Source organism: Schistocerca nitens, chromosome 9 (genome assembly GCF_023898315.1).
Source record: "Schistocerca nitens isolate TAMUIC-IGC-003100 chromosome 9, iqSchNite1.1, whole genome shotgun sequence".
NCBI classification, from domain to species: domain Eukaryota; kingdom Metazoa; phylum Arthropoda; class Insecta; order Orthoptera; family Acrididae; genus Schistocerca; species Schistocerca nitens.
In genome coordinates this window covers 424,717,849-424,740,733 of record NC_064622.1, presented here as the reverse complement: position 1 = coordinate 424,740,733, position 22,885 = coordinate 424,717,849, and the positions used below count along the sequence as shown (strand labels likewise).

The window sequence follows — 22,885 nt, the reverse complement described above, 5'->3', positions numbered from 1 at the left end:
CGTGGCCAATAATGTCTTACGATAATTTCGTTTCAGCATAACTACTGTAACCTATATCTACTTGTACGTGTTTACTCTAGTGAAGTCTTAACCTCGCTCTACGATTCCGCTCCTACGTCCCTACACTTACCTCTGTTACAAAATTCAGGATGTATCCTGTCAAGGTATCCATTCTTCTAGTCAAGCTTTAGCATAAAATACTTTCAGTACTTATTCATTATTGACTTGCTCGAGCCATCTAATCTTCAGCGTTCCTCTGTAACGCCAGACTGCTTGAGCGCCTTAAATGCCCACGTTTCTCTTTCACATAAGGCTACAGTCCACACAAATACTATCAGAAAATGCCCTCTAACGTTTAAATTGTATGTGAGATTGACATACTTTTTTATTTTACGGAGTAGCTTTCCTTTCTAGTGCTAGTCAGCAGCTTGCATGGTCTTCCGTCAGCCGGTGTCAGGTTCTTTTTTACCTGTACATCAAACTCGTCTACTATTTTTAGCGTATTTCTTAATAAATCTCCTCAGCATCGCCTGATTTAATTCGACTACCCTCCATTACTGCAGATTTACTTTCGTTGTTGTATATCCAACCATCTGTCTACAAACACTACCTAGTCTATCATTAATGGACACTGTGTTTACGCAGTAATTGCATTTATTACAATACAATGTCCTTCAGACATTCTTGGTCCGACGCTAGGAGCGTGCTCTGGTAGACCGCTCATGACAAGCGGGAAATCGGGTTTGAATCCCGGTCCGACGAACTGACGCTAAATATATATGCAAAATTTGTGAATCCATTTCACTACCTATTCTCTTCAACTAAACCAAGTTCTTTTGCCGTCGTGACGGAACTACAAGGTCAGCGACAAATCTTAAGGTTTGAAGCACGATTTACAACGAATAAGAATAAGAAACACACAATAAATCTCTTAAATATTTGTCTACAGATAGACGTCCTCCTGTTTTCGAACACATAACTCGTATAATAACTTAAGTCGTGCTGATAATACGTGCATAATAAGGAACCTTTTTTTTCAGCTGATGGTGTTTGATCTGAAGACAGACAAGCTGCTGCGCGAGTTCCGGTTCAAACAGGAGCTGTACAAGGACTCGTCCTTCTTCGCCAACGTGGTCGCAGACGTGGAGCCGGACCAGTGCGACAAGGCGTACGCCTACCTGCCGGACCTCGGCTCCTACGCCCTCATCGTCTACAGGTTGGTCATCAGGCTCTGCCTTCACTTGAGTGCAACTACAAAAAAGTACAGACGAAGAAACGTTCGGTTGCCGACTGGATATGCTTTCAAGTGGTGTAACGTTTTGTGATAATTAACTCAGTGAGACAAAAGTATCCTAAATGAAGTCATGCGACCGGGCCACTATTACTACTGCAGCTGCTGCTGACGCTGTTGTTGGTACTTTTACCGTCTCCTACGACTGCTTCTAGTAGACGTAAACATCCACGAAAAAAAAAGAAAAAAAAACACAACCTGATCTGAACGAAAATGATCTGGGCTATCTTGAAAAAAAAAAAACTGATGAGAATGGGCTAAGTACTACTACTTACATGAAAATAAAAATAAATATAAGTGGAAACGAAAATTAGTCCTTTCTGAGTATTTAGTATCCAGTAGGTTAAAAGATGCAGAAGAAGAAATTGGGGAATGTGGTGCAGAACGGAGGGACGCATGGAACGGTAGAAAATGAATGGGCACGTCCTCTCGGCGGAATTATTAGAGACGAAACACAAGGTCGACTTGGCCGCGATTGAGACATGAAACCGTTTACATTTGGGAATAACCATCCAAGCATTTCCTTCAAGTGGAATGCTGATGATCGGACAAGGATTAAAATCACACTCTTCTCAAATGTGAGTTTTTATGCCGAGTCAAAATTTGACTATATATCCCTTTTTTTAATGTTATAATCCGTCTTGATTGCATAAAATGTTTATTCACTTTCGGTTCCTCTAGAACCACCTTCAGATCTGCATTTTCGGTTACAGGAGTAACCCGTCCACACACAGCAACCTTCACATGCTGCGTCACATATGTAATGTGAGGCAGCATGTGGAGGTTGCAGATCTGAAGATGGTTCTAGAGGAACCGAAACCGGTCATGTGAATAAACATTTTATGCAATCAAGACGGATTTTAAGTAACATTGTAAAATCACTGATTGTGGTTATCCCATCAGACATTATATCTGTTTTTGAAAAATATATCTCTTTATTTAGTGCTTGTGTCTTCTTCATTTTGATTATGGCAGTCTATAGAGACAAGTCGACAAGTCGTCTTTTTTTTTTTTTTTGCAGTTGTCGTGGATAAATAATGTGCGGTGAAGACATTTTCATTCAATGCATAGACGTATAGCCGGCCGGTGTGGCCGAGCGGTTCTAGGAGCTTCAGTCTGGAACCGCGCGACCGCTACGGTCGCAGGTTCGAATCCTGCCTCGGGCATGGATGTGTGTGATGTCCTTAGGTTAGTTAGGTTTACGTAGTTCTAAGTTCTAGGGGACTGATGACCTAAGATGTTAAGTCCCATAGTGCTTAGAGCCATAAACGTATATAAGGGCACCTTTCATAATATACAACAGAATTCTTTAAGAGTATTACGTGGGCGAGCTGAAAAGTAGTAACTCCGAATTCTTTAAGTGAAAACTCGTAAAACTTTCCAAATAAAACGAATGTTACTAACAATTTATATTCAGAAGTGGCAAATACTTGAAAATACCTACGTTTATTATTATTAATCACAGATAAACAATAGAAGTAATATTTCATGGCCAATTTGACTGACCACAGACACGAACTTAGTAACTGGGCAAGCATGGAGAGTTAATAACTTCTTTTCACAACTTGCAGGCTTAGGCAACCGATGTGATGTCGGTACGATGTGGTGATCAACTCCGGTCGTGTTTGCAGCTGTGAGTGTTATTGTTCTCATGTATGACCATTTTGTCTATGTTGATTCCCTTGCGGAGGCGGTGACGGTATAAAATTTGGTGACTGAGATCAGGTAAGGAAAATGTAGTCGAGTGCTAAAAAATTCAAGCATCGGTTTGCTTTTCCACTTAGCATGGGAATGGAAATTAGTATATCACAAGGTGACGATAGACGTCGGAATGAAAGCGTAGATCGGAGTCAAAGGTCGAAAATTTAGTCGACAATAGGTTTGTATTGTATTGTATGTTAACCGGGGACCTAGAAACGACGGAGAGGCTCCGTCCCCACCGCAGCCGCAGTGGACCACAACCCCACGACGACTAGTGCAGTCCACTTCACCCCTCCGCGGCTCCACGCCGAACCCAGGGTTATTGTGCGGTTCGGCCCCCGGTGGACCCCCCCGGGGAACGTCTCACACTAGACGAGTGTAACCCCTATGTTGGCGTGGTAGAGTAATGGTGGTGTACGCGTACGTGGAGTACTTGTTTGAGCAGCAATCGCCGACATAGTGTAACTGAGGCTAAATAAGGGGAAGCAGCCCGCATTCGCCGAAGCAGATGGAAAACCGCCTAAAAACCATCCACAGACTGGCCGGGTCACCGGACCTCGACACAAATCCGCCGGGCGGATTCGTGCCGGGGACCAGGCGCTCCTTCCCGCCCGGAAAACCGTGCGTTAGACCGCGCGGCTAATCGGGCGGGCTCGACAGAGGTTTACATGCTTCTAGAAGGCAAAAATAAAATATTTTATATGAAACTGCACGAAATATCGCTTCTTCTTTCACTTCTTTTCCGGCTCTTCCTGTGTCATCCACTCACTCGTCGATCGATGGTTGTCTTCACGCACTGACTGTCCAGTCTCTCGCTTACTGTCTAGCCTCTCCTCTCTTTATCTATGATCTTCCTGTCTGCCTCTGTGCTAGAGTGTGCTTTATTTTCCGTAGTATCGCCCGAGTCATTGCGAGCGCAATTTCCACTCTGACCCAATGAACAGTCTAATTGCATACTGACGCCTCCCAGTCTTCATATTTCTGACCTTGTGAGTCGAAAAGTCCCTGGCGGCAGCTGGTGTGTAACATGCGAACTGCTGCCTTGTTCTCACGCATGCTCCTTGTTATGCCACTTCTGAGATTTGGGTGAAGTCTCCCCGGCGAATTCCATCTAGGAGTTTCTCGTGGACACATCTAGGAATTACTTCAAATGTTTGCATTCTTCAGTTATCACGACGTTAGCAACCCAACAACAAATTTACTTCTTTGCATCTAAAATATTTGTGCTTCATCCAACTTGACAACGTTCTTCTGATGTCAATCAGAGTTAAAAGGCGAACAACGCTTTCAGAGCGAAGCAAACGCTTTAGTTAAACCGTACCTGTCTGGCTTTCCGAAAAAGTCACGTACAGACGCAGCCTAAGTGGGCCACCTTCTCCTGAGCGCATTAAACAATGTTGTTGTAGTTGTAGTTGTTGTTGTGATATTTAGTCTGAAGACTGGTCTGATGCAACTCTCCACGCTAGTCTATCCTGTACAAGCCTCTTTATTTCTATGTAATTACTGAAACCTACATCTATTTGACCCTGCTCACTGTATTTGAGCCTTGAACTCCCTCTCAATCTTTACCTCCTACTAAGCCATGTCGCATAATCTGGGATTTCAGAGAATCATTGATAAACAACGTAACACAGAGACAAACGGTATAGCAAGTGCAGCATACTCGTGTCTGAAGAACGAAACTTCGACGTCTGCCTTGAGTGCTTGCTTCTGCGAACCAAGTGTACTAAATAGGCCAGCTGCTGTTATAAAGGCAGTATAGTGTATTTAATAGAGTAAAAGCATCTGATAATTTACTCTGTGTTTGGAGGCACGTTAAAGATACGCTACCTACAACTGCGATAGCGACATCTCAAGACAATGGCAGAGGCGAAACACGTGGAATGGGTTAAGTACTGGCCAAAGGAGAAGCGGAACTGGTTACGAACCGATCACGATCTCATTCGAGATGACATGAAGCGTCGTGGCCAATAAATTAATGTTACTATGAGGACACCACAGCCATACCGTGCGTAGTGTCTGTTCAGCTGTGTGAGCAGTTACTTGTGAACATTCGCTGACCGCACAGATCGGTTCAGAGAAATGTGTGACCTTTAAGAAGCTGTTTCGACACTGAGCGTGACGCTTAGAAAATTTCCACTTGACGGAGCGACTGCCAAGCGATGACAACAGCAGCAAACGTAATCCGTAAACACACAGCCTGTTGCCAAGCTTGCCTGGCAGTCTGCGGTCATCCTGGTCTGCATATCGTGAATGACGTTTCATCTGCAACGCCGACAGGAATCTTCAGAGGTACTGTTCAGGGGTTGAGAGAATATCTGATGTTATTTAAGTGATTACGAAATCGAGTCAGACTTACAACAGTCTTGGCAGTTGGAGGCCACAGTACGATGTTGCACTCCTGGTCTGGATGCCAGCACTGATTCGGTTAGGAAATGTGTCATAAATCCATTGTATTTTCTCCTAGGGGAAGCTGTCCCACAACCGTCGTTGTAGTTCATGATATGCTGCATAATGACACAGAGACGGAGTCGATGTCCAATCAGGTCCCACACATGTTCTATCAGACACAGGTTTCGGGATCTTACTGTTCACAGGACTACTTCAACATCATGTAGAGAATTGATAGAGACAGGTGCCAAGTGTGGACGAGGATTGTCCTGTTGAAATATGGCACCTTGATACTGCCACACATGACGTACTGTTGTGGCGTTACGTTTTATTCAGCCCCTACTTCAGGAAAAACGGTCCGTCAACAAAGGAGGTAACTTACAAAAGACACATTCGACCGATACTCGAATGTTGCTCGTCATATGGGATCCGTACCAGCTACAATTGCTGCAGGGAATAAAGATGATCCGAAGAAGAGCTGCACGTTTCGTTATAGGTTCATTCAGTAAGCACGAAAGCTTTACTGTAATGGTTAACCCACTCCAGTGGCAGATGCTGCAAGAGAGGCGTTCTGCATCACGGTATGGTCTGCTGTTAAGAATTGCAAGAGGTTACGTTCCTAGGAGAGTCAACAAATATATTTCTTCCTCCTACGTGTATCTCGGGAAGAGAACTTGAACATAAAATTAGAGAAGCTTACCGGCAACCATTCTTCGCACGCACCATTCGTGAGTGGAGCAGGGAAAAGGGGCGGGGGGGGGGGGGGGATTACAGTGGTACACAAGTACTCTCTGCCACACACCGGAAGGTGGCTTGCGGAATACAGCTGTAGATGTAGAAATGGTCACGAACGAGAAAATCAGAGGATTTTAATGTGATACGGAGCTTTACCAATGATAATTCTTCCCACGCTATATTCGTTAGTTGAACTGGGAGTGGGCAAAATGGTAGAGCTTCATGACGCTAATGTTCTTTTCAGTATTTTGAACGAGCACTCACGTTTTTGGCCAGTCTTTCACAATTATTTCTTCTATGCTGCTTTTCGTCAGCATCTTCAAGATTTCTGGCAAAAGATTTCCGATAAAGGATTGGTGATACTATATTTCTCTCAGACATTTTTTGTTTAACGATGTTACAAATCAGCTTCATTCGATTTCGATCACAGTGGTAATCACAGAACAGATTTTTTTAAAATCCTGTCTACGGCGAACACAGAAACTCATTTTAGGCATGTCAAACTAGACCACAGCTTTACATTTCTAGGCCATAACGTAAAATAAGTGAGATATCTCCTTGTAACATATCGTAGCTCCACTTGAGTTCAAAAGCAAAATATACAATAGAAACCAGCACCAGGGTGAAAGTCCCGTTGACGACAAGGTCATTATACACTGATAAGTCAAAACATAATGACCATTGCCACCGCGATATTGGATGCCTCCTAGTGGCGTTTCGGGCACGTGACTCACTATGAAATGTATGTAAGCAGTGCAGACACCGACAGGGTCACCCTATCGAAGATATGGGCTGCAAATGGGAAAATCCATTGACATAAACAACTTTGACAAATGGCAGCTTATTATCACGCAGAACCTGTGATCTCGAGAATGGCGAAGCTGGTCGAATGTTCACGTGCTACTGTCGTGAGCATCGACGGAGAGAGGTAGAAGGACAGTGAAACTGCCACTAAATGGTTGGACGTCCGCGACTCTCCACAGAACTTGGGGTTCGCAGGGTTCTCCGCTCTGTGAAGTAGGGTAGATGGTTGTCTTTGGCATTTCTGCCGAAAGAGCACACCCTAGTGCACACACAAGTGTTTAGGAGAACACACCGCTCATCGTAAACTGTTGAACATGAAGATCCGCAGCAGACCACCCTTGACCTCTACACATGTTGACCCAACGACATCGTCAATTGCAGTGGGCACGGAACCATCGGGATTCGACCGTCGCTCAATGGAAACATGTCAACTTTTCGGGTGAATCAGGCTTTTGCTACACTAGGTCACTGATGGTCTCCACAAACGCTGTCATCAAGGTGACCAGAGGCTCGAAACGTGCAGCGCGCCACGGACACAGGCAAGTGGTAGCAGTATTATGCTATGCGGGATATTCTCCTGCGCTTTCATGGGACCTGTGGTAGTGATCGAAGACACGCTGACAGCTGTGAAACACCTGAATGCCTTCATAGTTGATGTCTCCCACTGCGGCGATGTCATCTTTCAGCAGTATAACTTTCTACGCATCGGTGTCAGAAACGTGCTAAGTGAGCTACAGATTTGATATAATTAAATTTTCCTCGAGACAGTTGAGTCTCATCTTTATCTACGGTAATAATGGAATCTGAAGAAATGAATTAAAGGGGTGCTATTCCAATACCGGAGAGCCTTGGCAATAGTGACAATGTAAGAAGAGGGAAATAAGCTGAAGATATGAATTAAAGTTTGTGTTAGGGAGGGCATTGGACTGGGGTGGTCCGTGCAGCGATGTTAGCTGTAATGCTGTGGTGGTGTAATGGCTAGCGTATCCGCCTACTCAGCAAGGAGACCTGGTTTCAAGTCCCGGCCACACTACAAGTTTTAAATCATTTCTTCAGCTTCCATCAGTATAATGCTACAGTGGATTGAGGAGCATTATAGCGAACTTACGTTCATGTCTCGGCGACAAAACTCGTCTGGTGTAAGCCCTGTGGAATCCATGTGAGCCGCTATCGGGCGCCATCACCTTGTACGAAAATCAGTGGTCCTTTATTTACGCGAGATACATGGCCTGTGCATAGACATCTAATGCCACATACCTCCACAGACCTCCCAGCAAACTGTCGGATACCTGATACGCAGAATGATATATTTCGTTCGAAAGACGGACAAACAACCTATTAAACAGGTGGTTATACTGTTTTGGCTCATCAGTGTAGGTGGAGTAAAAACTTGAATTGAAATGAATGGAAATCGACTTGGGCACTGTAAAGTTAGTCTGCATACCCTTGCATTTAATATAGAAACGTGGTGTATTTATTAGCACACTACACAAAGCTATCCTCATGTTCCTAATTGTTTTCTGGAAACGATTGTGGAGTGCTAAGTGAGATTTACGCTATCAAAAAAGAAGAAAATCAACAAAAAACATAGACCAGTTCAGGAAACGAAGGATACGTCCGTGCGGAATGATGAAGAAGGAAACTTTTTTTTAGAATTTTATCGTTTCAAAACTGACGTCAACATATTGAGATGTTTAGACATGGCGGATACAACTTTTAGCACTCAGGAAGGGCAATGTACTGAAAAACTCGCCTTAAGCTCGATAAAGATATTTGCATTAAATTACATGTTGGTTTCTGTACTGACGCTGCATAGTTCTGTTTTACGGCAATACAACAACACACTGCGAAAAAAAAAGTACTTCGCTGAGGAGAACTATAGAATTCCTGACAGGAGCAAGAAGTGGGCTTAGAGAGAGAACACAACAGTAGGTTTTCTTGCCACGCTTTAATATTCATTTCGTCAGAGTATATTTTGTTTGCTGATGCTTCGATGAGTAAACAGCGCAGTTTGTATTCACATTGGTCACCGTTTCGATGGCATTGCTGTAAGAAAGAAATCAGGTACTTTGAGTACACTGCCATTTTTCTTGCGAACGGAATTCACGTGAGTTTCACGGTATATTTTACCATAGTAGAGTGTTTTACTGATTAATTAAACAGAAACGTAGACAAATTTTCACAGTTTAACAACTAGTCGACAGCGAAATACTTTGAGATACAGAAAGATTGGCAATGAAATCAGCCGAGACGCTTTCAAACTAGTCATTTACGACAATCACGAATAAGCTAAATCTGGATGGTCGGGTAGGAATTTGAACACCATTCTTACTGAAATCAAGACGTTTGACGCCGTCCCTTGCAAGCGGTTTTTGATCAAATAGTGTGCCCATAGAGAATCGTCTCGGCTGTGCGACTGGATTCGTGATTTTCTGTCAGAAAAGGCACAGTTCCTAGTAATTGACAGTAAGTTATCCAGTGAAAGTCTCGCCGTGTGCGGACGAGCGTTATCTTGCTGAAATGTAAGCTCAGGATAGCTTGCCACGAAGGGCTACAAAACGGAGCGTAGAATATCGTTGACATAGCGCTGTACTGTAAGAGGGCCACGGATGACAATCGAAGGGTTCTGGGGCGTCTCCGGACGTCTTCGCTGATCATTAGGGCTTATTTAGAAGCGGGAATCATCCATGAATGTCTTTATACTCCATTCAGTTCAGGCCGAAGACCTGTCTGGAGATGTCCCGAACAGCTTAGAGATACGAACCGGCCGCCGTTGTGGCCGAGCGGTTCTAGGCACTTCTGTCTGTAACCGCGCGACCGCTACGGACGCAGGTTCGAATCCTGCCTCGGGAATAGATGTGTGTGATGTCCTTAGGTTAGTTAGGTTTAAGTAGTTCTAAGTTCTATGGGACTGATGACCATAGATGTTAAGTCCCATAGTGCTCAGAGCCATTTGAACCATTTTTTTCTCAGAAGGGCATCGACCACACTTTCAGTCAGTGCCAAGCTGAGTCACTGCTTGCATAAGGGTTAGAGATGAACCAACGCGCTATTGACTTACGCATTTTATGGACCTCTTTCTCTTGCATCAATCAATTTTTCTGAAGCTGTAAGCATTTGTTTTTCTGTACATGGACTTCACATTTACCGATTTCTGTCCCCTTTGGACAATTCCTTCTTGGTGCATTATTTTTGTCAGAGTATATTTATAACTATGTAGGATAGAATCTGAGCAGCCCTTTTACAGTGTTAAAAAATGTCGGTTACACGATAGATCAGACAAATTTAATGGCTCTCGTTTCAACTAGATACCTAGGGATAAGCATCACGAATAACTTACATTGGAATCAAACCATAGAAAATGCGAATAAGGTGAATCAAATATTGTGTTTTATTGCCAGAAAGCATAGGAGACGTAATAGATTTACTAGACTGCCTATATTACCCAGAATGATATTTTCACTCTGTAGTGGAGTGTGCGCTGATATGAAACTTCCTGGTAGATTAAAACTGTGCCGGACCGAGTCTCGAACTCGGGACCTGCGCCTCGCGGGCAAGTGCTTTACCAACTGAGCTACCCAAGCACGACTCACGACCTGTCCTCACAGCTTCAATTCTGCCACTACTTCGTGTCCTACCTTCAAAACTTCACAGAAGCTCTTCTGCGAACCTCCCGAGTTCGAGCCTCGGTCCGGCACACAGTTTTAATCTGCCAGGAAGTTTCATGCCCATATTATGCTTTTCGTCTTCTTATGTAGTGTTACTGCGCGGATTCTTAACGGATGGGGTTATCGGAAGACATCGAAGAAGTTCAGAGGACGGCGGCTCGTTTTGTATAGGTTTGTCACAACAAAGAAGTGTTTCGTTATGGCGAGGTGTTTTCACTGGATTTCAATCAAGAACTTTCTCCATCGAATGCGGCAGTATTTTGTTGAATCCCATCCCACCGACCATCACGATAAAATGAGAGAAACAAGAGCTTGCACATAAGGATTTAGGTGTTCATTTTTTCCCATGTGTTATTCGAGAGTGGTGCAGTCGAGAAATAGTTGGGGTTGGGTTGTTTGGGGGAAGAGACCAAACAGCGAGGTCATCGGTCTTGTCGGATTAGGGAAGGACGGGGAAGGAATTCGGCCGTGCCCTTTCAAAGGAACCATTCCGGCATTTGCCTGGATCGATTTCGGGAAATCACGGAAAACCTAAATCAGGATGGCCGGACGTGGGACTGAACCGTCGTCCTCCAGTATGCGAGACCAGTGTGCGAGAAATAGTCTGAAAGTGATCCTATGAACCCCTCTGCCAAACACTTAAGTGTGATTTGCAGAGCAGTCGTGTGGCCGCATATGTAGACGTCGCTTGACCTGCACACTTGGCGGACACTTGTTGCAGCTGGGAGGCGGACGAGGCGTGGCGCGTGACGCACCACTACTTCCACTTCGACCCGCTGCACGGCAACCACCGCGTGGAGGACGTGAACTTCCAGTGGACGGACGGCGTGTTCGGCGTGGCGCTGTCGCGGCCCGACGCGCAGGGCGAGCGCACCGTCTTCTTCCACGCGCTGTCCAGCCTGCGCGAGTTCTCGGTGCCCGCCGGCGTGCTGCGCAACCGCACGGCGGCGCTCGCCACCGGGCCCGACTCCTACTACCACTACCGGGACCTCGGCTTCAAGGGCAACGACACGCAGGCCACCGCCTCCTACCTCGACCTCGACACCGGCGTGCTCTTCTTCACGCAGGTGCGTATCACCGTTCTGACACCAAAAAGGTAAACTGTGCCATTCCCCGCCTGCACCTTTGTGTTCCTCCTGTGGCTATCGTGGATGCCACAGGCGGTATCCGAGGAAAGGACACTTGTTGGAATGGCCACCCCCAGTTTCACTACGTTTTGCAGTAAGCGGGTATGCTGACTTCGAAAAAACTGCAGCAAAACAACATCTTCTTTCTACTGATGGTCGCATAAAGGGCTACCCTTGATGCCTATCCGATGTAAATGGGAAGGGGTTGAACCACCGTCAAATATTTGTTATAAGTTCTATGGGACCATACTGCTGAGGTCATCGGTCGCTAAGCTTACACACTACCTAATCTAACTTAAACTAACTTACGCTAAGAACAACACACACACACCCATGCCCAAGGGAGGACTCGAACCTCCGAATGGGCGAGCCGCGCGAACTGTGACAAGGCGCCCCTCACCGCACGGCTACCCCGCGCAGTGAACCACCGTCGCCGGCCCTGTGACCGTGCAGTTCTAGGCGCTTCAGTCGGGATCCGCGCTGCTGCTACGGTCGCAGGTTCGAATCCTGCCTCGGTAATGGATGTGTGTGATGTCCTAAGGTTAGTCAGGTTTAAGTTCTAAATCTTAGTTTTGGTTCTAAGTCTAGGGGACTGATGACCTCAGATGTCAAGTCAGTGTTTAGAGCCGTTCGAACCATTTGAACCACTGTCAATTCGCATTCCTGCAGTACGAGAGAAATCGACGGCAGAATGGAAATGAAATACAGACAGCATGTAACGAGCCACTGCAGACCAGGGCTCCATATGAGAATGTTTGTGAGGGTGAAAAACGACGAGTTGCACCATGGTATGAAGTCCACACCAAACTTGAGTCACCTGACAGACGGTGCAGTAACTAATGAGACCGTTGTCTATTGTCGACATCAATGTACAGTAACCACTCTCAGACAGCATATGGCAGCACTAGCAGTGGAGTATATACACTCCTGGAAATTGAAATAAGAACACCGTGAATTCATTGTCCCAGGAAGGGGAAACTTTATTGACACATTCCTGGGGTCAGATACATCACATGATCACACTGACAGAACCACAGGCACATAGACACAGGCAACAGAGCATGCACAATGTCGGCACTAGTACAGTGTATATCCACCTTTCGCAGCAATGCAGGCTGCTATTCTCCCATGGAGACGATCGTAGAGATGCTGGATGTAGTCCTGTGGAACGGCTTGCCATGCCATTTCCACCTGGCGCCTCAGTTGGACCAGCGTTCGTGCTGGACGTGCAGACCGCGTGAGACGACGCTTCATCCAGTCCCAATCATGCTCGATGGGGGACAGATCCGGAGATCTTGCTGGCCAGGGTAGTTGACTTACACCTTCTAGAGCACGTTGGGTGGCACGGGATACATGCGGACGTGCATTGTCCTGTTGGAACAGCAAGTTCCCTTGCCGGTCTAGGAATGGTAGAACGATGGGTTCGATGACGGTTTGGATGTACCGTGCACTATTCAGTGTCCCCTCGACGATCACCAGTGTTGTACGGCCAGTGTAGGAGATCGCTCCCCACACCATGATGCCGGGTGTTGGCCCTGTGTGCCTCGGTCGTATGCAGTCCTGATTGTGGCGCTCACCTGCACGGCGCCAAACACGCATACGACCATCATTGGCACCAAGGCAGAAGCGACTCTCATCGCTGAAGACGACACGTCTCCATTCGTCCCTCCATTCACGCCTGTCGCGACACCACTGGAGGCGGGCTGCACGATGTTGGGGCGTGAGCGGAAGACGGCCTAACGGTGTGCGGGACCGTAGCCCAGCTTCATGGAGACGGTTGCGAATGGTCCTCGCCGATACCCCAGGAGCAACAGTGTCCCTAATTTGCTGCGAAGTGGCGGTGCGGTCCCCTACGGCACTGCGTAGGATCCTACGGTCTTGGCGTGCATCCGTGCGTCGCTGCGGTCCGGTCCCAGGTCGACGGGTACGTGCCCCTTCCGCCGACCACTGGCGACAACATCGATGTACTGTGGAGGCCTCACGCCCCACGTGTTGAGCAATTCGGCGGTACGTCCACCCGGCCTCCCGCATGCCCACTATACGCCCTCGCTCAAAGTCCGTCAACTGCACATACGGTTCACGTCCACGCTGTCGCGGCATGCTACCAGTGTTAAAGACTGCGATGGAGCTCCGTATGCCACGGCAAACTGGCTGACACTGACGGCGCCGGTGCACAAATGCTGCGCAGCTAGCGCCATTCGACGGCCAACACCGCGGTTCCTGGTGTGTCCGCTGTGCCGTGCGTGTGATCATTGCTTGTACAGCCCTCTCGCAGTGTCCGGAGCAAGTATGGCTGACACACCGGTGTCAATGTGTTCTTTTTTCCATTTCCAGGAGTGTATAAAGTGTGTTAGGGGAATGCGGAAACGGAGCAATTTATTTGACGTCCAAAAGGGGCTTGATTATTGGCTTTCGGTCTAAGGGAAGAGGCATGTCGAAATGGTTAAGTTTGTAACCTGTTGGCGTGCCACCTTGGTTAAAGTATATTCTGACGGCAAAAGTAGCCGGCCACTGTGGCCGAGCGGTTCTAGGCGCTTCAGTCTGGAACCGCGCTGCTGCTACGGTCGCAGGTTCGAATCCTGCCTCGGACATGGATGTGTGTGATGTACTTAGAATAGTTAGGTTTAAGTAGTTAAGTGGCCGTGCGGTTAAAGGCGCTGCAGTCTGGAGCCGCAAGACCGCTACGGTCGCAGGTTCGAATCCTGCCTCGGGCATGGATGTTTGTGATGTCCTTAGGTTAGTTAGGTTTAACTAGTTCTAAGTTCTAGGGGACTAATGACCTCAGCAGTTGAGTCCCATAGTGCTCAGTGCCATTTTAAGTAGTTCTAAGTCTAGGGGACTGATGACCTCGGATGTTTGTCCCGTAGTGCTTGCAGCCATTTTTTTTTGACAGCAAAAGTCACAATCCAAAATGGCCCTGAGGCAACTGTAGTGCACGAAGTGCCATAGATGACAGAAGTGAATGACGGCTGCAGAGATGTGTACAGACGAATAGCCACTGACCGTCCAGATGAACCAGGGGGTTACAAACAGTATCTCCTCAATGACCGTTCAGTAAATGTTGCTGCGTGTGGGCCTGTGCAGGAGATATCTGGTTCATGCATCCATGGCTTCTGGTGCTCATTGTCAAAGAAGGGTGGAACTTACAGGCCAATACCGCAACTGTACGTCCACTGAGAGGAAACATGCAGCCTTTCCGGATGAATCACGTTCTAAACTTCATCAGACAGAAGGCCGTTGGCATGAATGTCGTGAAACGTCTGATAACAAACACACTGCAACAAGCGTCGGAAGGGTCCAGACCGCAGGAGCGAGCGTTATGATCTGAGGAATGTTTTCTGGCATTTCCTCAGTAAGCTCTCATGGGGAACATGTCCACCCCGACGAGCAGTTTTTTTTTTTCGTTGGTACGATGGCATCTACCAGCAAGGTAATGCAATGTGTCACACAACTCACTGCGTGTGTGGTTAGAAGAGCACTGGGATGAGTTTACCGTACACCAACGTCGCTGGACCTAAACCCAATGGAGAATCTACGGAACCACATCGATCGGTCTATACGCGCCTTGGTTGCTCAACGGAGAAACCTAGCGAAGCTGGTCACGGCCCTTAGAATCGACATGCATTCACATCCCTGTCGGTACCTTCCAGAACCTCACTGAATCTCTTCCTGCACATCTGCAGTGGTCCGTGCTGCAAAAGGTGGTTATTCAAGTATTGACAGGTTAGAGTAATGTGACTGCACCATGTGTAACTGGGTAAACAGCTTCAAAGGTTGGAGGAACACAACAGGTGGTCGAACCAATTTTTACTGAATACATGTATATACCACTGCAGGTGCTAATAGAGGTGATATGCTGTTGCGTTCCTCCCACATTTGAAGCTATTTACCCAGTTACACACACACACACACACTATATATATATATATATATATATATATATATATATATATATATATATATATATGTGTGTGCGTGTGTGTGTGTGTGTGTGTGTGTGTGTGTGTGTGTGTGTGTGTGTTCCAGCGTTCAGATTACCGACCAGATATTTTCAATCCGTCAACTGATGGAAAAGGGAGTATAACAAAAGGGTGATAGACATAGAAAAGGCAGTTAACTGGGAAAGACTCTGGGAAGAAGTGAAGAAAATAGATATAGAAAATGGATACATTAATGTAATAAAGACAATGTACAGAGGACACAATTGTAGAATTAGAAGAACATCATTGGGGAACTCTGAACACTTCGAAATAAGACAAGGATTTAAGCAAGGAAGTATTCTATCTCTTGCACTTAAAAATGTCGTGATGGAGGGAATGAATAGGACAGTTAAAGATATAGTAAAAGAAAAAGACGAAAAGATGATTTTTGCAGATCATATGGTAATATGGGGTGATAAAGAGGTAGATGTACAGTTACAACTTCATGCGTGGAAGGAAATAATGAAAAGGCATGGATTAAAAATAAACAAAGGTAAGAGTGAAGTAATGGTATTTGGAAGAGAGAAAGGGATCGACGGAAATATTACCTTGAATGGAGAACCCCTCAAAGTGGTAGAAAGTAACTTATTTAGGGCGTGAAATATCTAGGGATGTAAGAATAACCAACGAAATTAATAGGAGGTTACAGAAGGGAGGCAATTTCTACCAAACAATAAAACACCTGATTTGGAATAAGGAAGTTTCAGAAAAAGCAAAACTCCTTCTGTATAAGAATTATTACTTCCCTGTTGTCACCTATGGTGGAGAAACAGGGACAATGACAGAAAGGGACTGCAATCAGGGGAAATGAAATTTCTCAGAGCAGTTAAGGGAAAAACAAGAATGGACAGAGTAAGGAATGTAGAGATTAGAAAAACAAGAAAGTATGAGAGAAGAAATTGAAAAAAAGAGATTAAGATGGTATGGTCATGTTAAGAGGATGCATGGGCAGAGACTCCCCAAAATTGTGGAAGAACTATAGATGGATGGAAAAAGACCTAGAGGGCGCCAAAGAACACAGTGGATAATGGGAGTGAGAATATCTGTGGAAAGGAGAGGTGTGACCTGGCAGCAAGTGGAGGAAGAAAAGTGGTGGGAGGACCGAACCAAATGGAGAGGACTCGTCAGCACCTAGATCTGGCAGTAGCTGGAGCGGGATTCGGATGTAGATAGATAGACAGATTATTCCATAAAATTTCGCGGGAACTACCAGATGTCTGCAGCTTGTTGCCATGCTATTTCAACGCCGAATCTTCTGGCCTCTTCAGGTGAATATTGATAGGAAACGCACTAAGCTCACGTAATTAAGAGCCCGCCGGCACATGCGTCGTGTGTCCAGCTGGCGTTGCGCATGCGCCGTTTGTCTTAAATATGTGAGTGAGCGCAGTGGCGTTGTCAGTATTCACCTAAAGATGGTCAAAAGACACTGCGCCGAAATATCATGGCAAAAAGCTATCAGACAGTTCTCCTGAAATTTTATGGAATATTTGTCAGAATGTTTGTGACATTGCGTTGTTGTTTCCGTTCCAGTTGAACCGCAACGGCGTGGCGTGCTGGAACACGCAGAAGCCCCTGGAGCCGGCCAACGTGCACTTGCTGGTCAGCGACGGCGAGCGCTTCTCCTTCCCCAACGACCTCAAGGTGGACGCCGAGGGCACCCTCTGGGTGCTCACCGACCGCCTGCCCGTCTACGTGTACAAGGGCGGCCTCGACCCCAACACGGTCAACTACCGCATCTTCTCCGCGGCCGTCAAAGACCTCATCAAGGGCACCGTCTGCGAGGCGTAGTTGGTCGCCGAGGCTCGACGATGACGCCGCGCAACTATCCAGCGCCGCACTTCTATTCAGCTCCCCTCCTCGCTCTTTTGTTATGCTAACAACTCCGTGAAGGCGCAGAGTCAGCTTAGGACCTGAACTTTTAATCAGTGATGTTTTTTTATTCAACACTCTCGTCTCCGCTCGTCGAAACCTCTTAGTCGGCGAAGTCTAATACTTTTTTTTCCCCTTGTGGAGCAATGATTAGTCAAAAGAGCACTTGGAACTCGCCTTATTAAAGGACCAGACGCTTTATCATACCGGATCCATTCTATCAAAGCATCAGTCTTGTTGCATCAAATTGTAATGTGGGTTTAGGTCCATCAAGACCAGACTTTTGGCAGAAAAAACGCTTACGGTGATCAGTGAGGTGTGTTTGGATAAACGTAGCTTAAGGTAAAGTCTGGGTTCCAATCTTTTATTCTGCCGTGAGGGGCAGAATATTCCTCTGGTGAACAGACTGTTTTAATCATGAGCTGGAAAAACATTTGTTCTGTGGTTCGTTATCATCAAATTAAATTGTTTCATCAATAGCTCATAATAAAAGGACGTCCATTAAAATGGAAAAAAGGAAGCTTGCATGCGAAATAGAAGATAATGAGTGCAGAAATATACGCACAAATCTCTAAAATTTCATATGTGTGCTCATTTGCTGCCATTTGGAGGTATACTGTAACTTTTTAATATGAAAAAAATAACACGAAAAAGCTACGGCACAGTTACAGCGTGAGAACTCCGAGTGAGAATGCAGCGTTATTCTTTTCCCGTAGTATTTGAGGAACTCAGCACTCGTTTTAAATGAAATACGTACCTTCCCTTATTTCTGGAGGTACCAACTGCAACATATTACACTTATGTGCGATACGTGTTTGCTATCTGCCATTTTGTTCTATAATGGTATATGTTTCGACACAAGAAATGTGCTATAGTTTGAGCAAGTGCAGAAAAAGTAAATATTTACGACATATTTTATAAATGCCTTTTCTTTCAATGACCCTATGTTTGATAGCGTACCCAGCATTAATTCATCACGTCGTTAGTCTGTGTGCTCTAATTTTATCGATAAAATTTGGACAGCGAATTCCCCATTAACAATGCAGTCACTGCCGTGTGACTGATACCGTGTTCATGCTAATCTATCATTCGTCTGACGAATTTCTTGTTCTGATGTAACAGTTCAGTAGTTCAGAGAAATGATGTACTGATAGCTATTGAGTCAGATCCATATACACCTGGGAAATAAACAGAGATGTAGCATTAAGACACTCTCTTACAGATACACAAAAAACAAGAGCAAATGTGGTGCTGAACACAAACCGATAGAGGTGGACTTGAATTTTATATTATGTTTTCTGAAGTGTATTATATTTCAGGAAAGGAAGGTATTAAATATCAGCTGCGCAAATTACGTTGTGAGTAAATACTTCGTTTCTACATGTCTACATATATAAACAACACTTTGATTTTGTATCTGAGTAATTGATTTCCGTGCATTTGCGATACTGCATCTAATTATTTTCTGTCTGCCCTTATCGTCTCTTTTCTGTCATTCTGTCATTCAAGTACTGCAGACAGTTCACTTTGTACCAACCAGATATAAAGAAAACTATGGGCAGGTGCTCCCACGTTACCCAGAAATATTATATTTCTTTTGTTGTTAAAATAGAAATTGATACTCTTCATGATGAGAACGTGGACTGTAATTCATACTCAAAAGACGATATAAAAGTAATAAAATTTTTGTACATTTTTTTGTGTTTTCAATCTGTCGTTATCCGTTCACCTTATACTCCTTCCTGTTTTTCACTCTTTAGCAAATACATTGACGGAAAGAAACCACAACACCAAGAAGTAATTAATGTAGAGTAATGAAATTTCGTGAACACATTTGTCTAGGTAACATATTTAAGTAATTAACACTGTAAGATGACAGATTAATGTAAGTGCAAGATATGCCATTGCAAATGTGAAATGGTGGTGTATTAATAACCGCTGTAACCGCCAGAATGTTGAATGCAAGCATGCAAACGGGTATGCTTTGTACTCTACAGGAGCCGGATATCAGGTTGTGGGATGGAATTCGATTGGTCGGGCAATACAGGGCCGTTAATGCTAGTTGTCAGTGATGCTGGAGTTGCCGTCTGACGATGTCCCTCCCATACGTGCTCGATTGGAGACACGTCTGGTGATAGAGTAAGCCAGGCAACATGTCGACACACTGTGGAGCATATTGGGTTACAACAGCGGTATGTGGACGAGTGTTATCCTGTTGGAAAAGACCCCCTGGAATGCGGTTCATGAATAATAGCTGGACAGATTTGCCGTCAGGGTGCGTTGGATAATCACTGGAGTACTCTTGCTGACATACGAAATAGCACCCCAGGCCATAACTCGAGGTGTAGGTTCAGGGTGTCTAGCACCAGACAGGTTGGTTGGAGGCCCTCAGCTGGCCTTCTTCTAACCAACACTCGGCCATCGCTGCCACCGAAGCAGAACATAATTTCATCAGAAAACTCAACAGACCTCCATCCTGCCCTCCAATGAGATCTCGCTTGAAACCACTGAAGTCGTAAATGGCTGTGGTTTGGAGTCGGTGGAATGCACGCTACAGGGCGTCTTGCTCAGAGCTGTCCGTGAAGTGCCCGATTTTTAACAGTTCATTTTGTCACTGTGGACCCAACTGCTTCTCAGATTGCTACTGCAGGTGCAGTACGATGCGCCAGAGCAATATGCCGAAAAGATGTTCTTCCCTCTCGATAGTGCCACGTGGCCGTCCGGAGCCCGGTCTTCTTGCGGCTGTACTTTCACGTGACCACCGTCACCACTAATCATGTACAGCGACTACATTCATGCCAAGTCTTTCTGCATTGTCGCAGAAGGAACATCAAGCTTCTCGTAACCCTATTATATGACCTCGTTCAAAGTCACTGAGGTGTGGATAACAGCGTCTTTGTCGCCTTAAAGGCATTCTTGACTAACATCAATTCACCATGTCCAGTCTCAAAAGTAACTAATGCACAGCGTGTATTTAGAGAAAACCTTATTTGCATAATCATAGTGGTGCTACTGGCGCCTCTCTTATGCCAGTGGCTCGAAATCTGAATAGACATAATTTTTCGGATGTAGAAACACGCCTACCAACCTTCGCTTATCTCACACAACTCCTTCTTGGTTTTGTGCTTTTTTTCATCAGTATAAACAAATAATAGATGAAAAAGAAAGATTTGTCTGGCGTTGCTGGGTGAGAGACCTCAACAGATTGTTCAGCCGGAAAGGGTTATCTTCCTCCGCGTACAACAGCCCATTTTCACACGATGTATGAGAATTATTGTTAAGTGTACCTATGAGTGTTCGTGACTGTAATGGGGGTCTGTATATTGTGGTGTCAGATATTTGTTGAGAAGAGAAGGGGTGCCAGGTTCAGGCAAGTGGCCTACTCAACTCCAATAACACCAAGGAGCCCCTCCGGGTTTACGTCCCCGTCTGACGTATTGATCACCATCAGCTGTCACATGCTCTCACTCCACGAGACAAACGAGAATTTTAGAATTTTATCCAGGACGCTGGTGCGAAGTTTTCTGACATGGAACTTTATGCCCCTTGTTAGCCGAATAATGGCGGTCAAAATTTCTTCCAACACGGCTTCCTCAGTCAAGCACAGCTTCAGCTGTGGAGTTGGGTTGAAAAAAAAAATGGTTCAAATGGCTCTGAGCACTATGCGACTTAATTTCTGAGGTCATCAGTCGCCTAGAACTTAGAACTAATTAAACCTAACTAACCTAAGGACATCACACACATCCATGACCGAGGCAGGATTCGAACCTGCGACCATAGCGGTCGCTCGGCTTCAGACTGTAGCGCCTAGAACAGCACGGCCACTCCGGCAGGCGAGTTGGGTTAAAAAAGAAAAAAACACTTAACTCCAAACACAACGTTAAACAATTTCTTTCACTTATCATTACTAATGAAACGACGCATCCTTCATAATATGATGCGAAACACGCAGTCATATTATAACACCTGTACGTACTTTGTGCCTAATATGACGTTAACATACAATAAGTGTTACCCTCGGGAAGGAATTTTGAAGTTTGACCGTGTGTTTACCTAATGGACAAAGGGTATCGAACATGAATTTCGTATAAATGGCAATTAGTTGAAAGACTTTAATTTTGAAAATAATGGAATTAGCGAAAGCTTTCGTGAATGAAATAATAAACGGTCGCCAGCCTAATTAGGCAAAATAATTGTGAAGCATTAAATTCAAAGAACTTCAATATAATTTTGCAAAAAGGACTTTCATTCTTTTCTCTTTGTAAAGTGCAATGAACACACACGACTACCAGACGATCTGAACAGTGTATAGCAGTAGTTATCATTTGCATAAATTGGCAATCACAGAAAGATAAATGGCATTTTACTCCTATTGATAATAATTACTATCTCAATCATTAATTAATTCAGCGGCAGAATGTTATCAAAGACATCACGAGACTAAGTGAAGTATGGCAAGAGTCTTGGTTTAACTAACACACAAACATCACAAACTCAATAAAATAACACTGTAGAAACACTTTTTTATACTCTCTCTTTTATGGAAGTACCTTGGACTCCTTTAACAAAAGCAATATTTATTCTCATTATAGAGAAGAATATAGAGGGGCCCATAAACTATCATTTACTGTACAAGCAAATTCTGTATCTATTTCAGAGACAAATTGCATTACAGTAATGTGAATTTGTAACCCCACTTGAATTTCTTTATATTTCAATATTATATAGCAATTTACTCAAATGTTATTCTGAAATAAAACTTTAGAAATTAGCTTATGGTAACAGTCAAGGCCAAATCAAATTTCCTGTAAGTCAAATTATGTGTCTTTTTCATTACCTGTGAAGCAGGTGGTTTAACTAGCATCATTTATACACTTTAGCACTGAAACTTTGGCACATTCAAAGTAGAAACAAATCACTGATTATTCAGAGAGGATACTCGGTCTTTAGCACGTTTGGTATAGGACCCTGTATAGGTTTCATGATCAGGGCAATTTCACATTTCAAACACATACTTTTATCACTGAAGTTATTATTGAAAAAACACAAATGTCCTGGTCCATACTAAAATACATATCTGATTTTCTGAAGTTAGCGGAACAGTGGCGCAATAGTGGTGGCAAGCACGTGGCGGCTATCTGGTCTCACCTCTTGCACTTTAAGGCTCTTTTCAAATTTCTTCTTGGCGACGTATTAATCATTTTAGAGCCATTACATAATACAAGAGCACCGTATTACAGCCGAAACCACATCCGGGGCAATTTTAAAAAAAATCAGCTTTCGAATGCCTCACTTGGCACCTACGGTGTTGACTGTAGA

General features: G+C 44.8%; 1 protein-coding gene across 1 annotated transcript in view; it reads left to right on the top strand.

The window, feature by feature from the left end:
* LOC126203494 (protein yellow-like) overlaps positions 1-19,262 on the top strand; it is an 81,938-nt gene extending 62,676 nt beyond the window's left edge. The window contains exons 4-6 of the mRNA XM_049937823.1: positions 1,041-1,216; positions 11,312-11,657; positions 17,228-19,262. Coding sequence (XP_049793780.1) covers positions 1,041-1,216; positions 11,312-11,657; positions 17,228-17,485 — 780 coding nt within the window. The 3' untranslated portion in view covers positions 17,486-19,262. The remainder of the gene's footprint in view (positions 1-1,040; positions 1,217-11,311; positions 11,658-17,227) is intronic.
* The last annotated feature ends 3,623 nt before the right edge of the window (positions 19,263-22,885 follow it).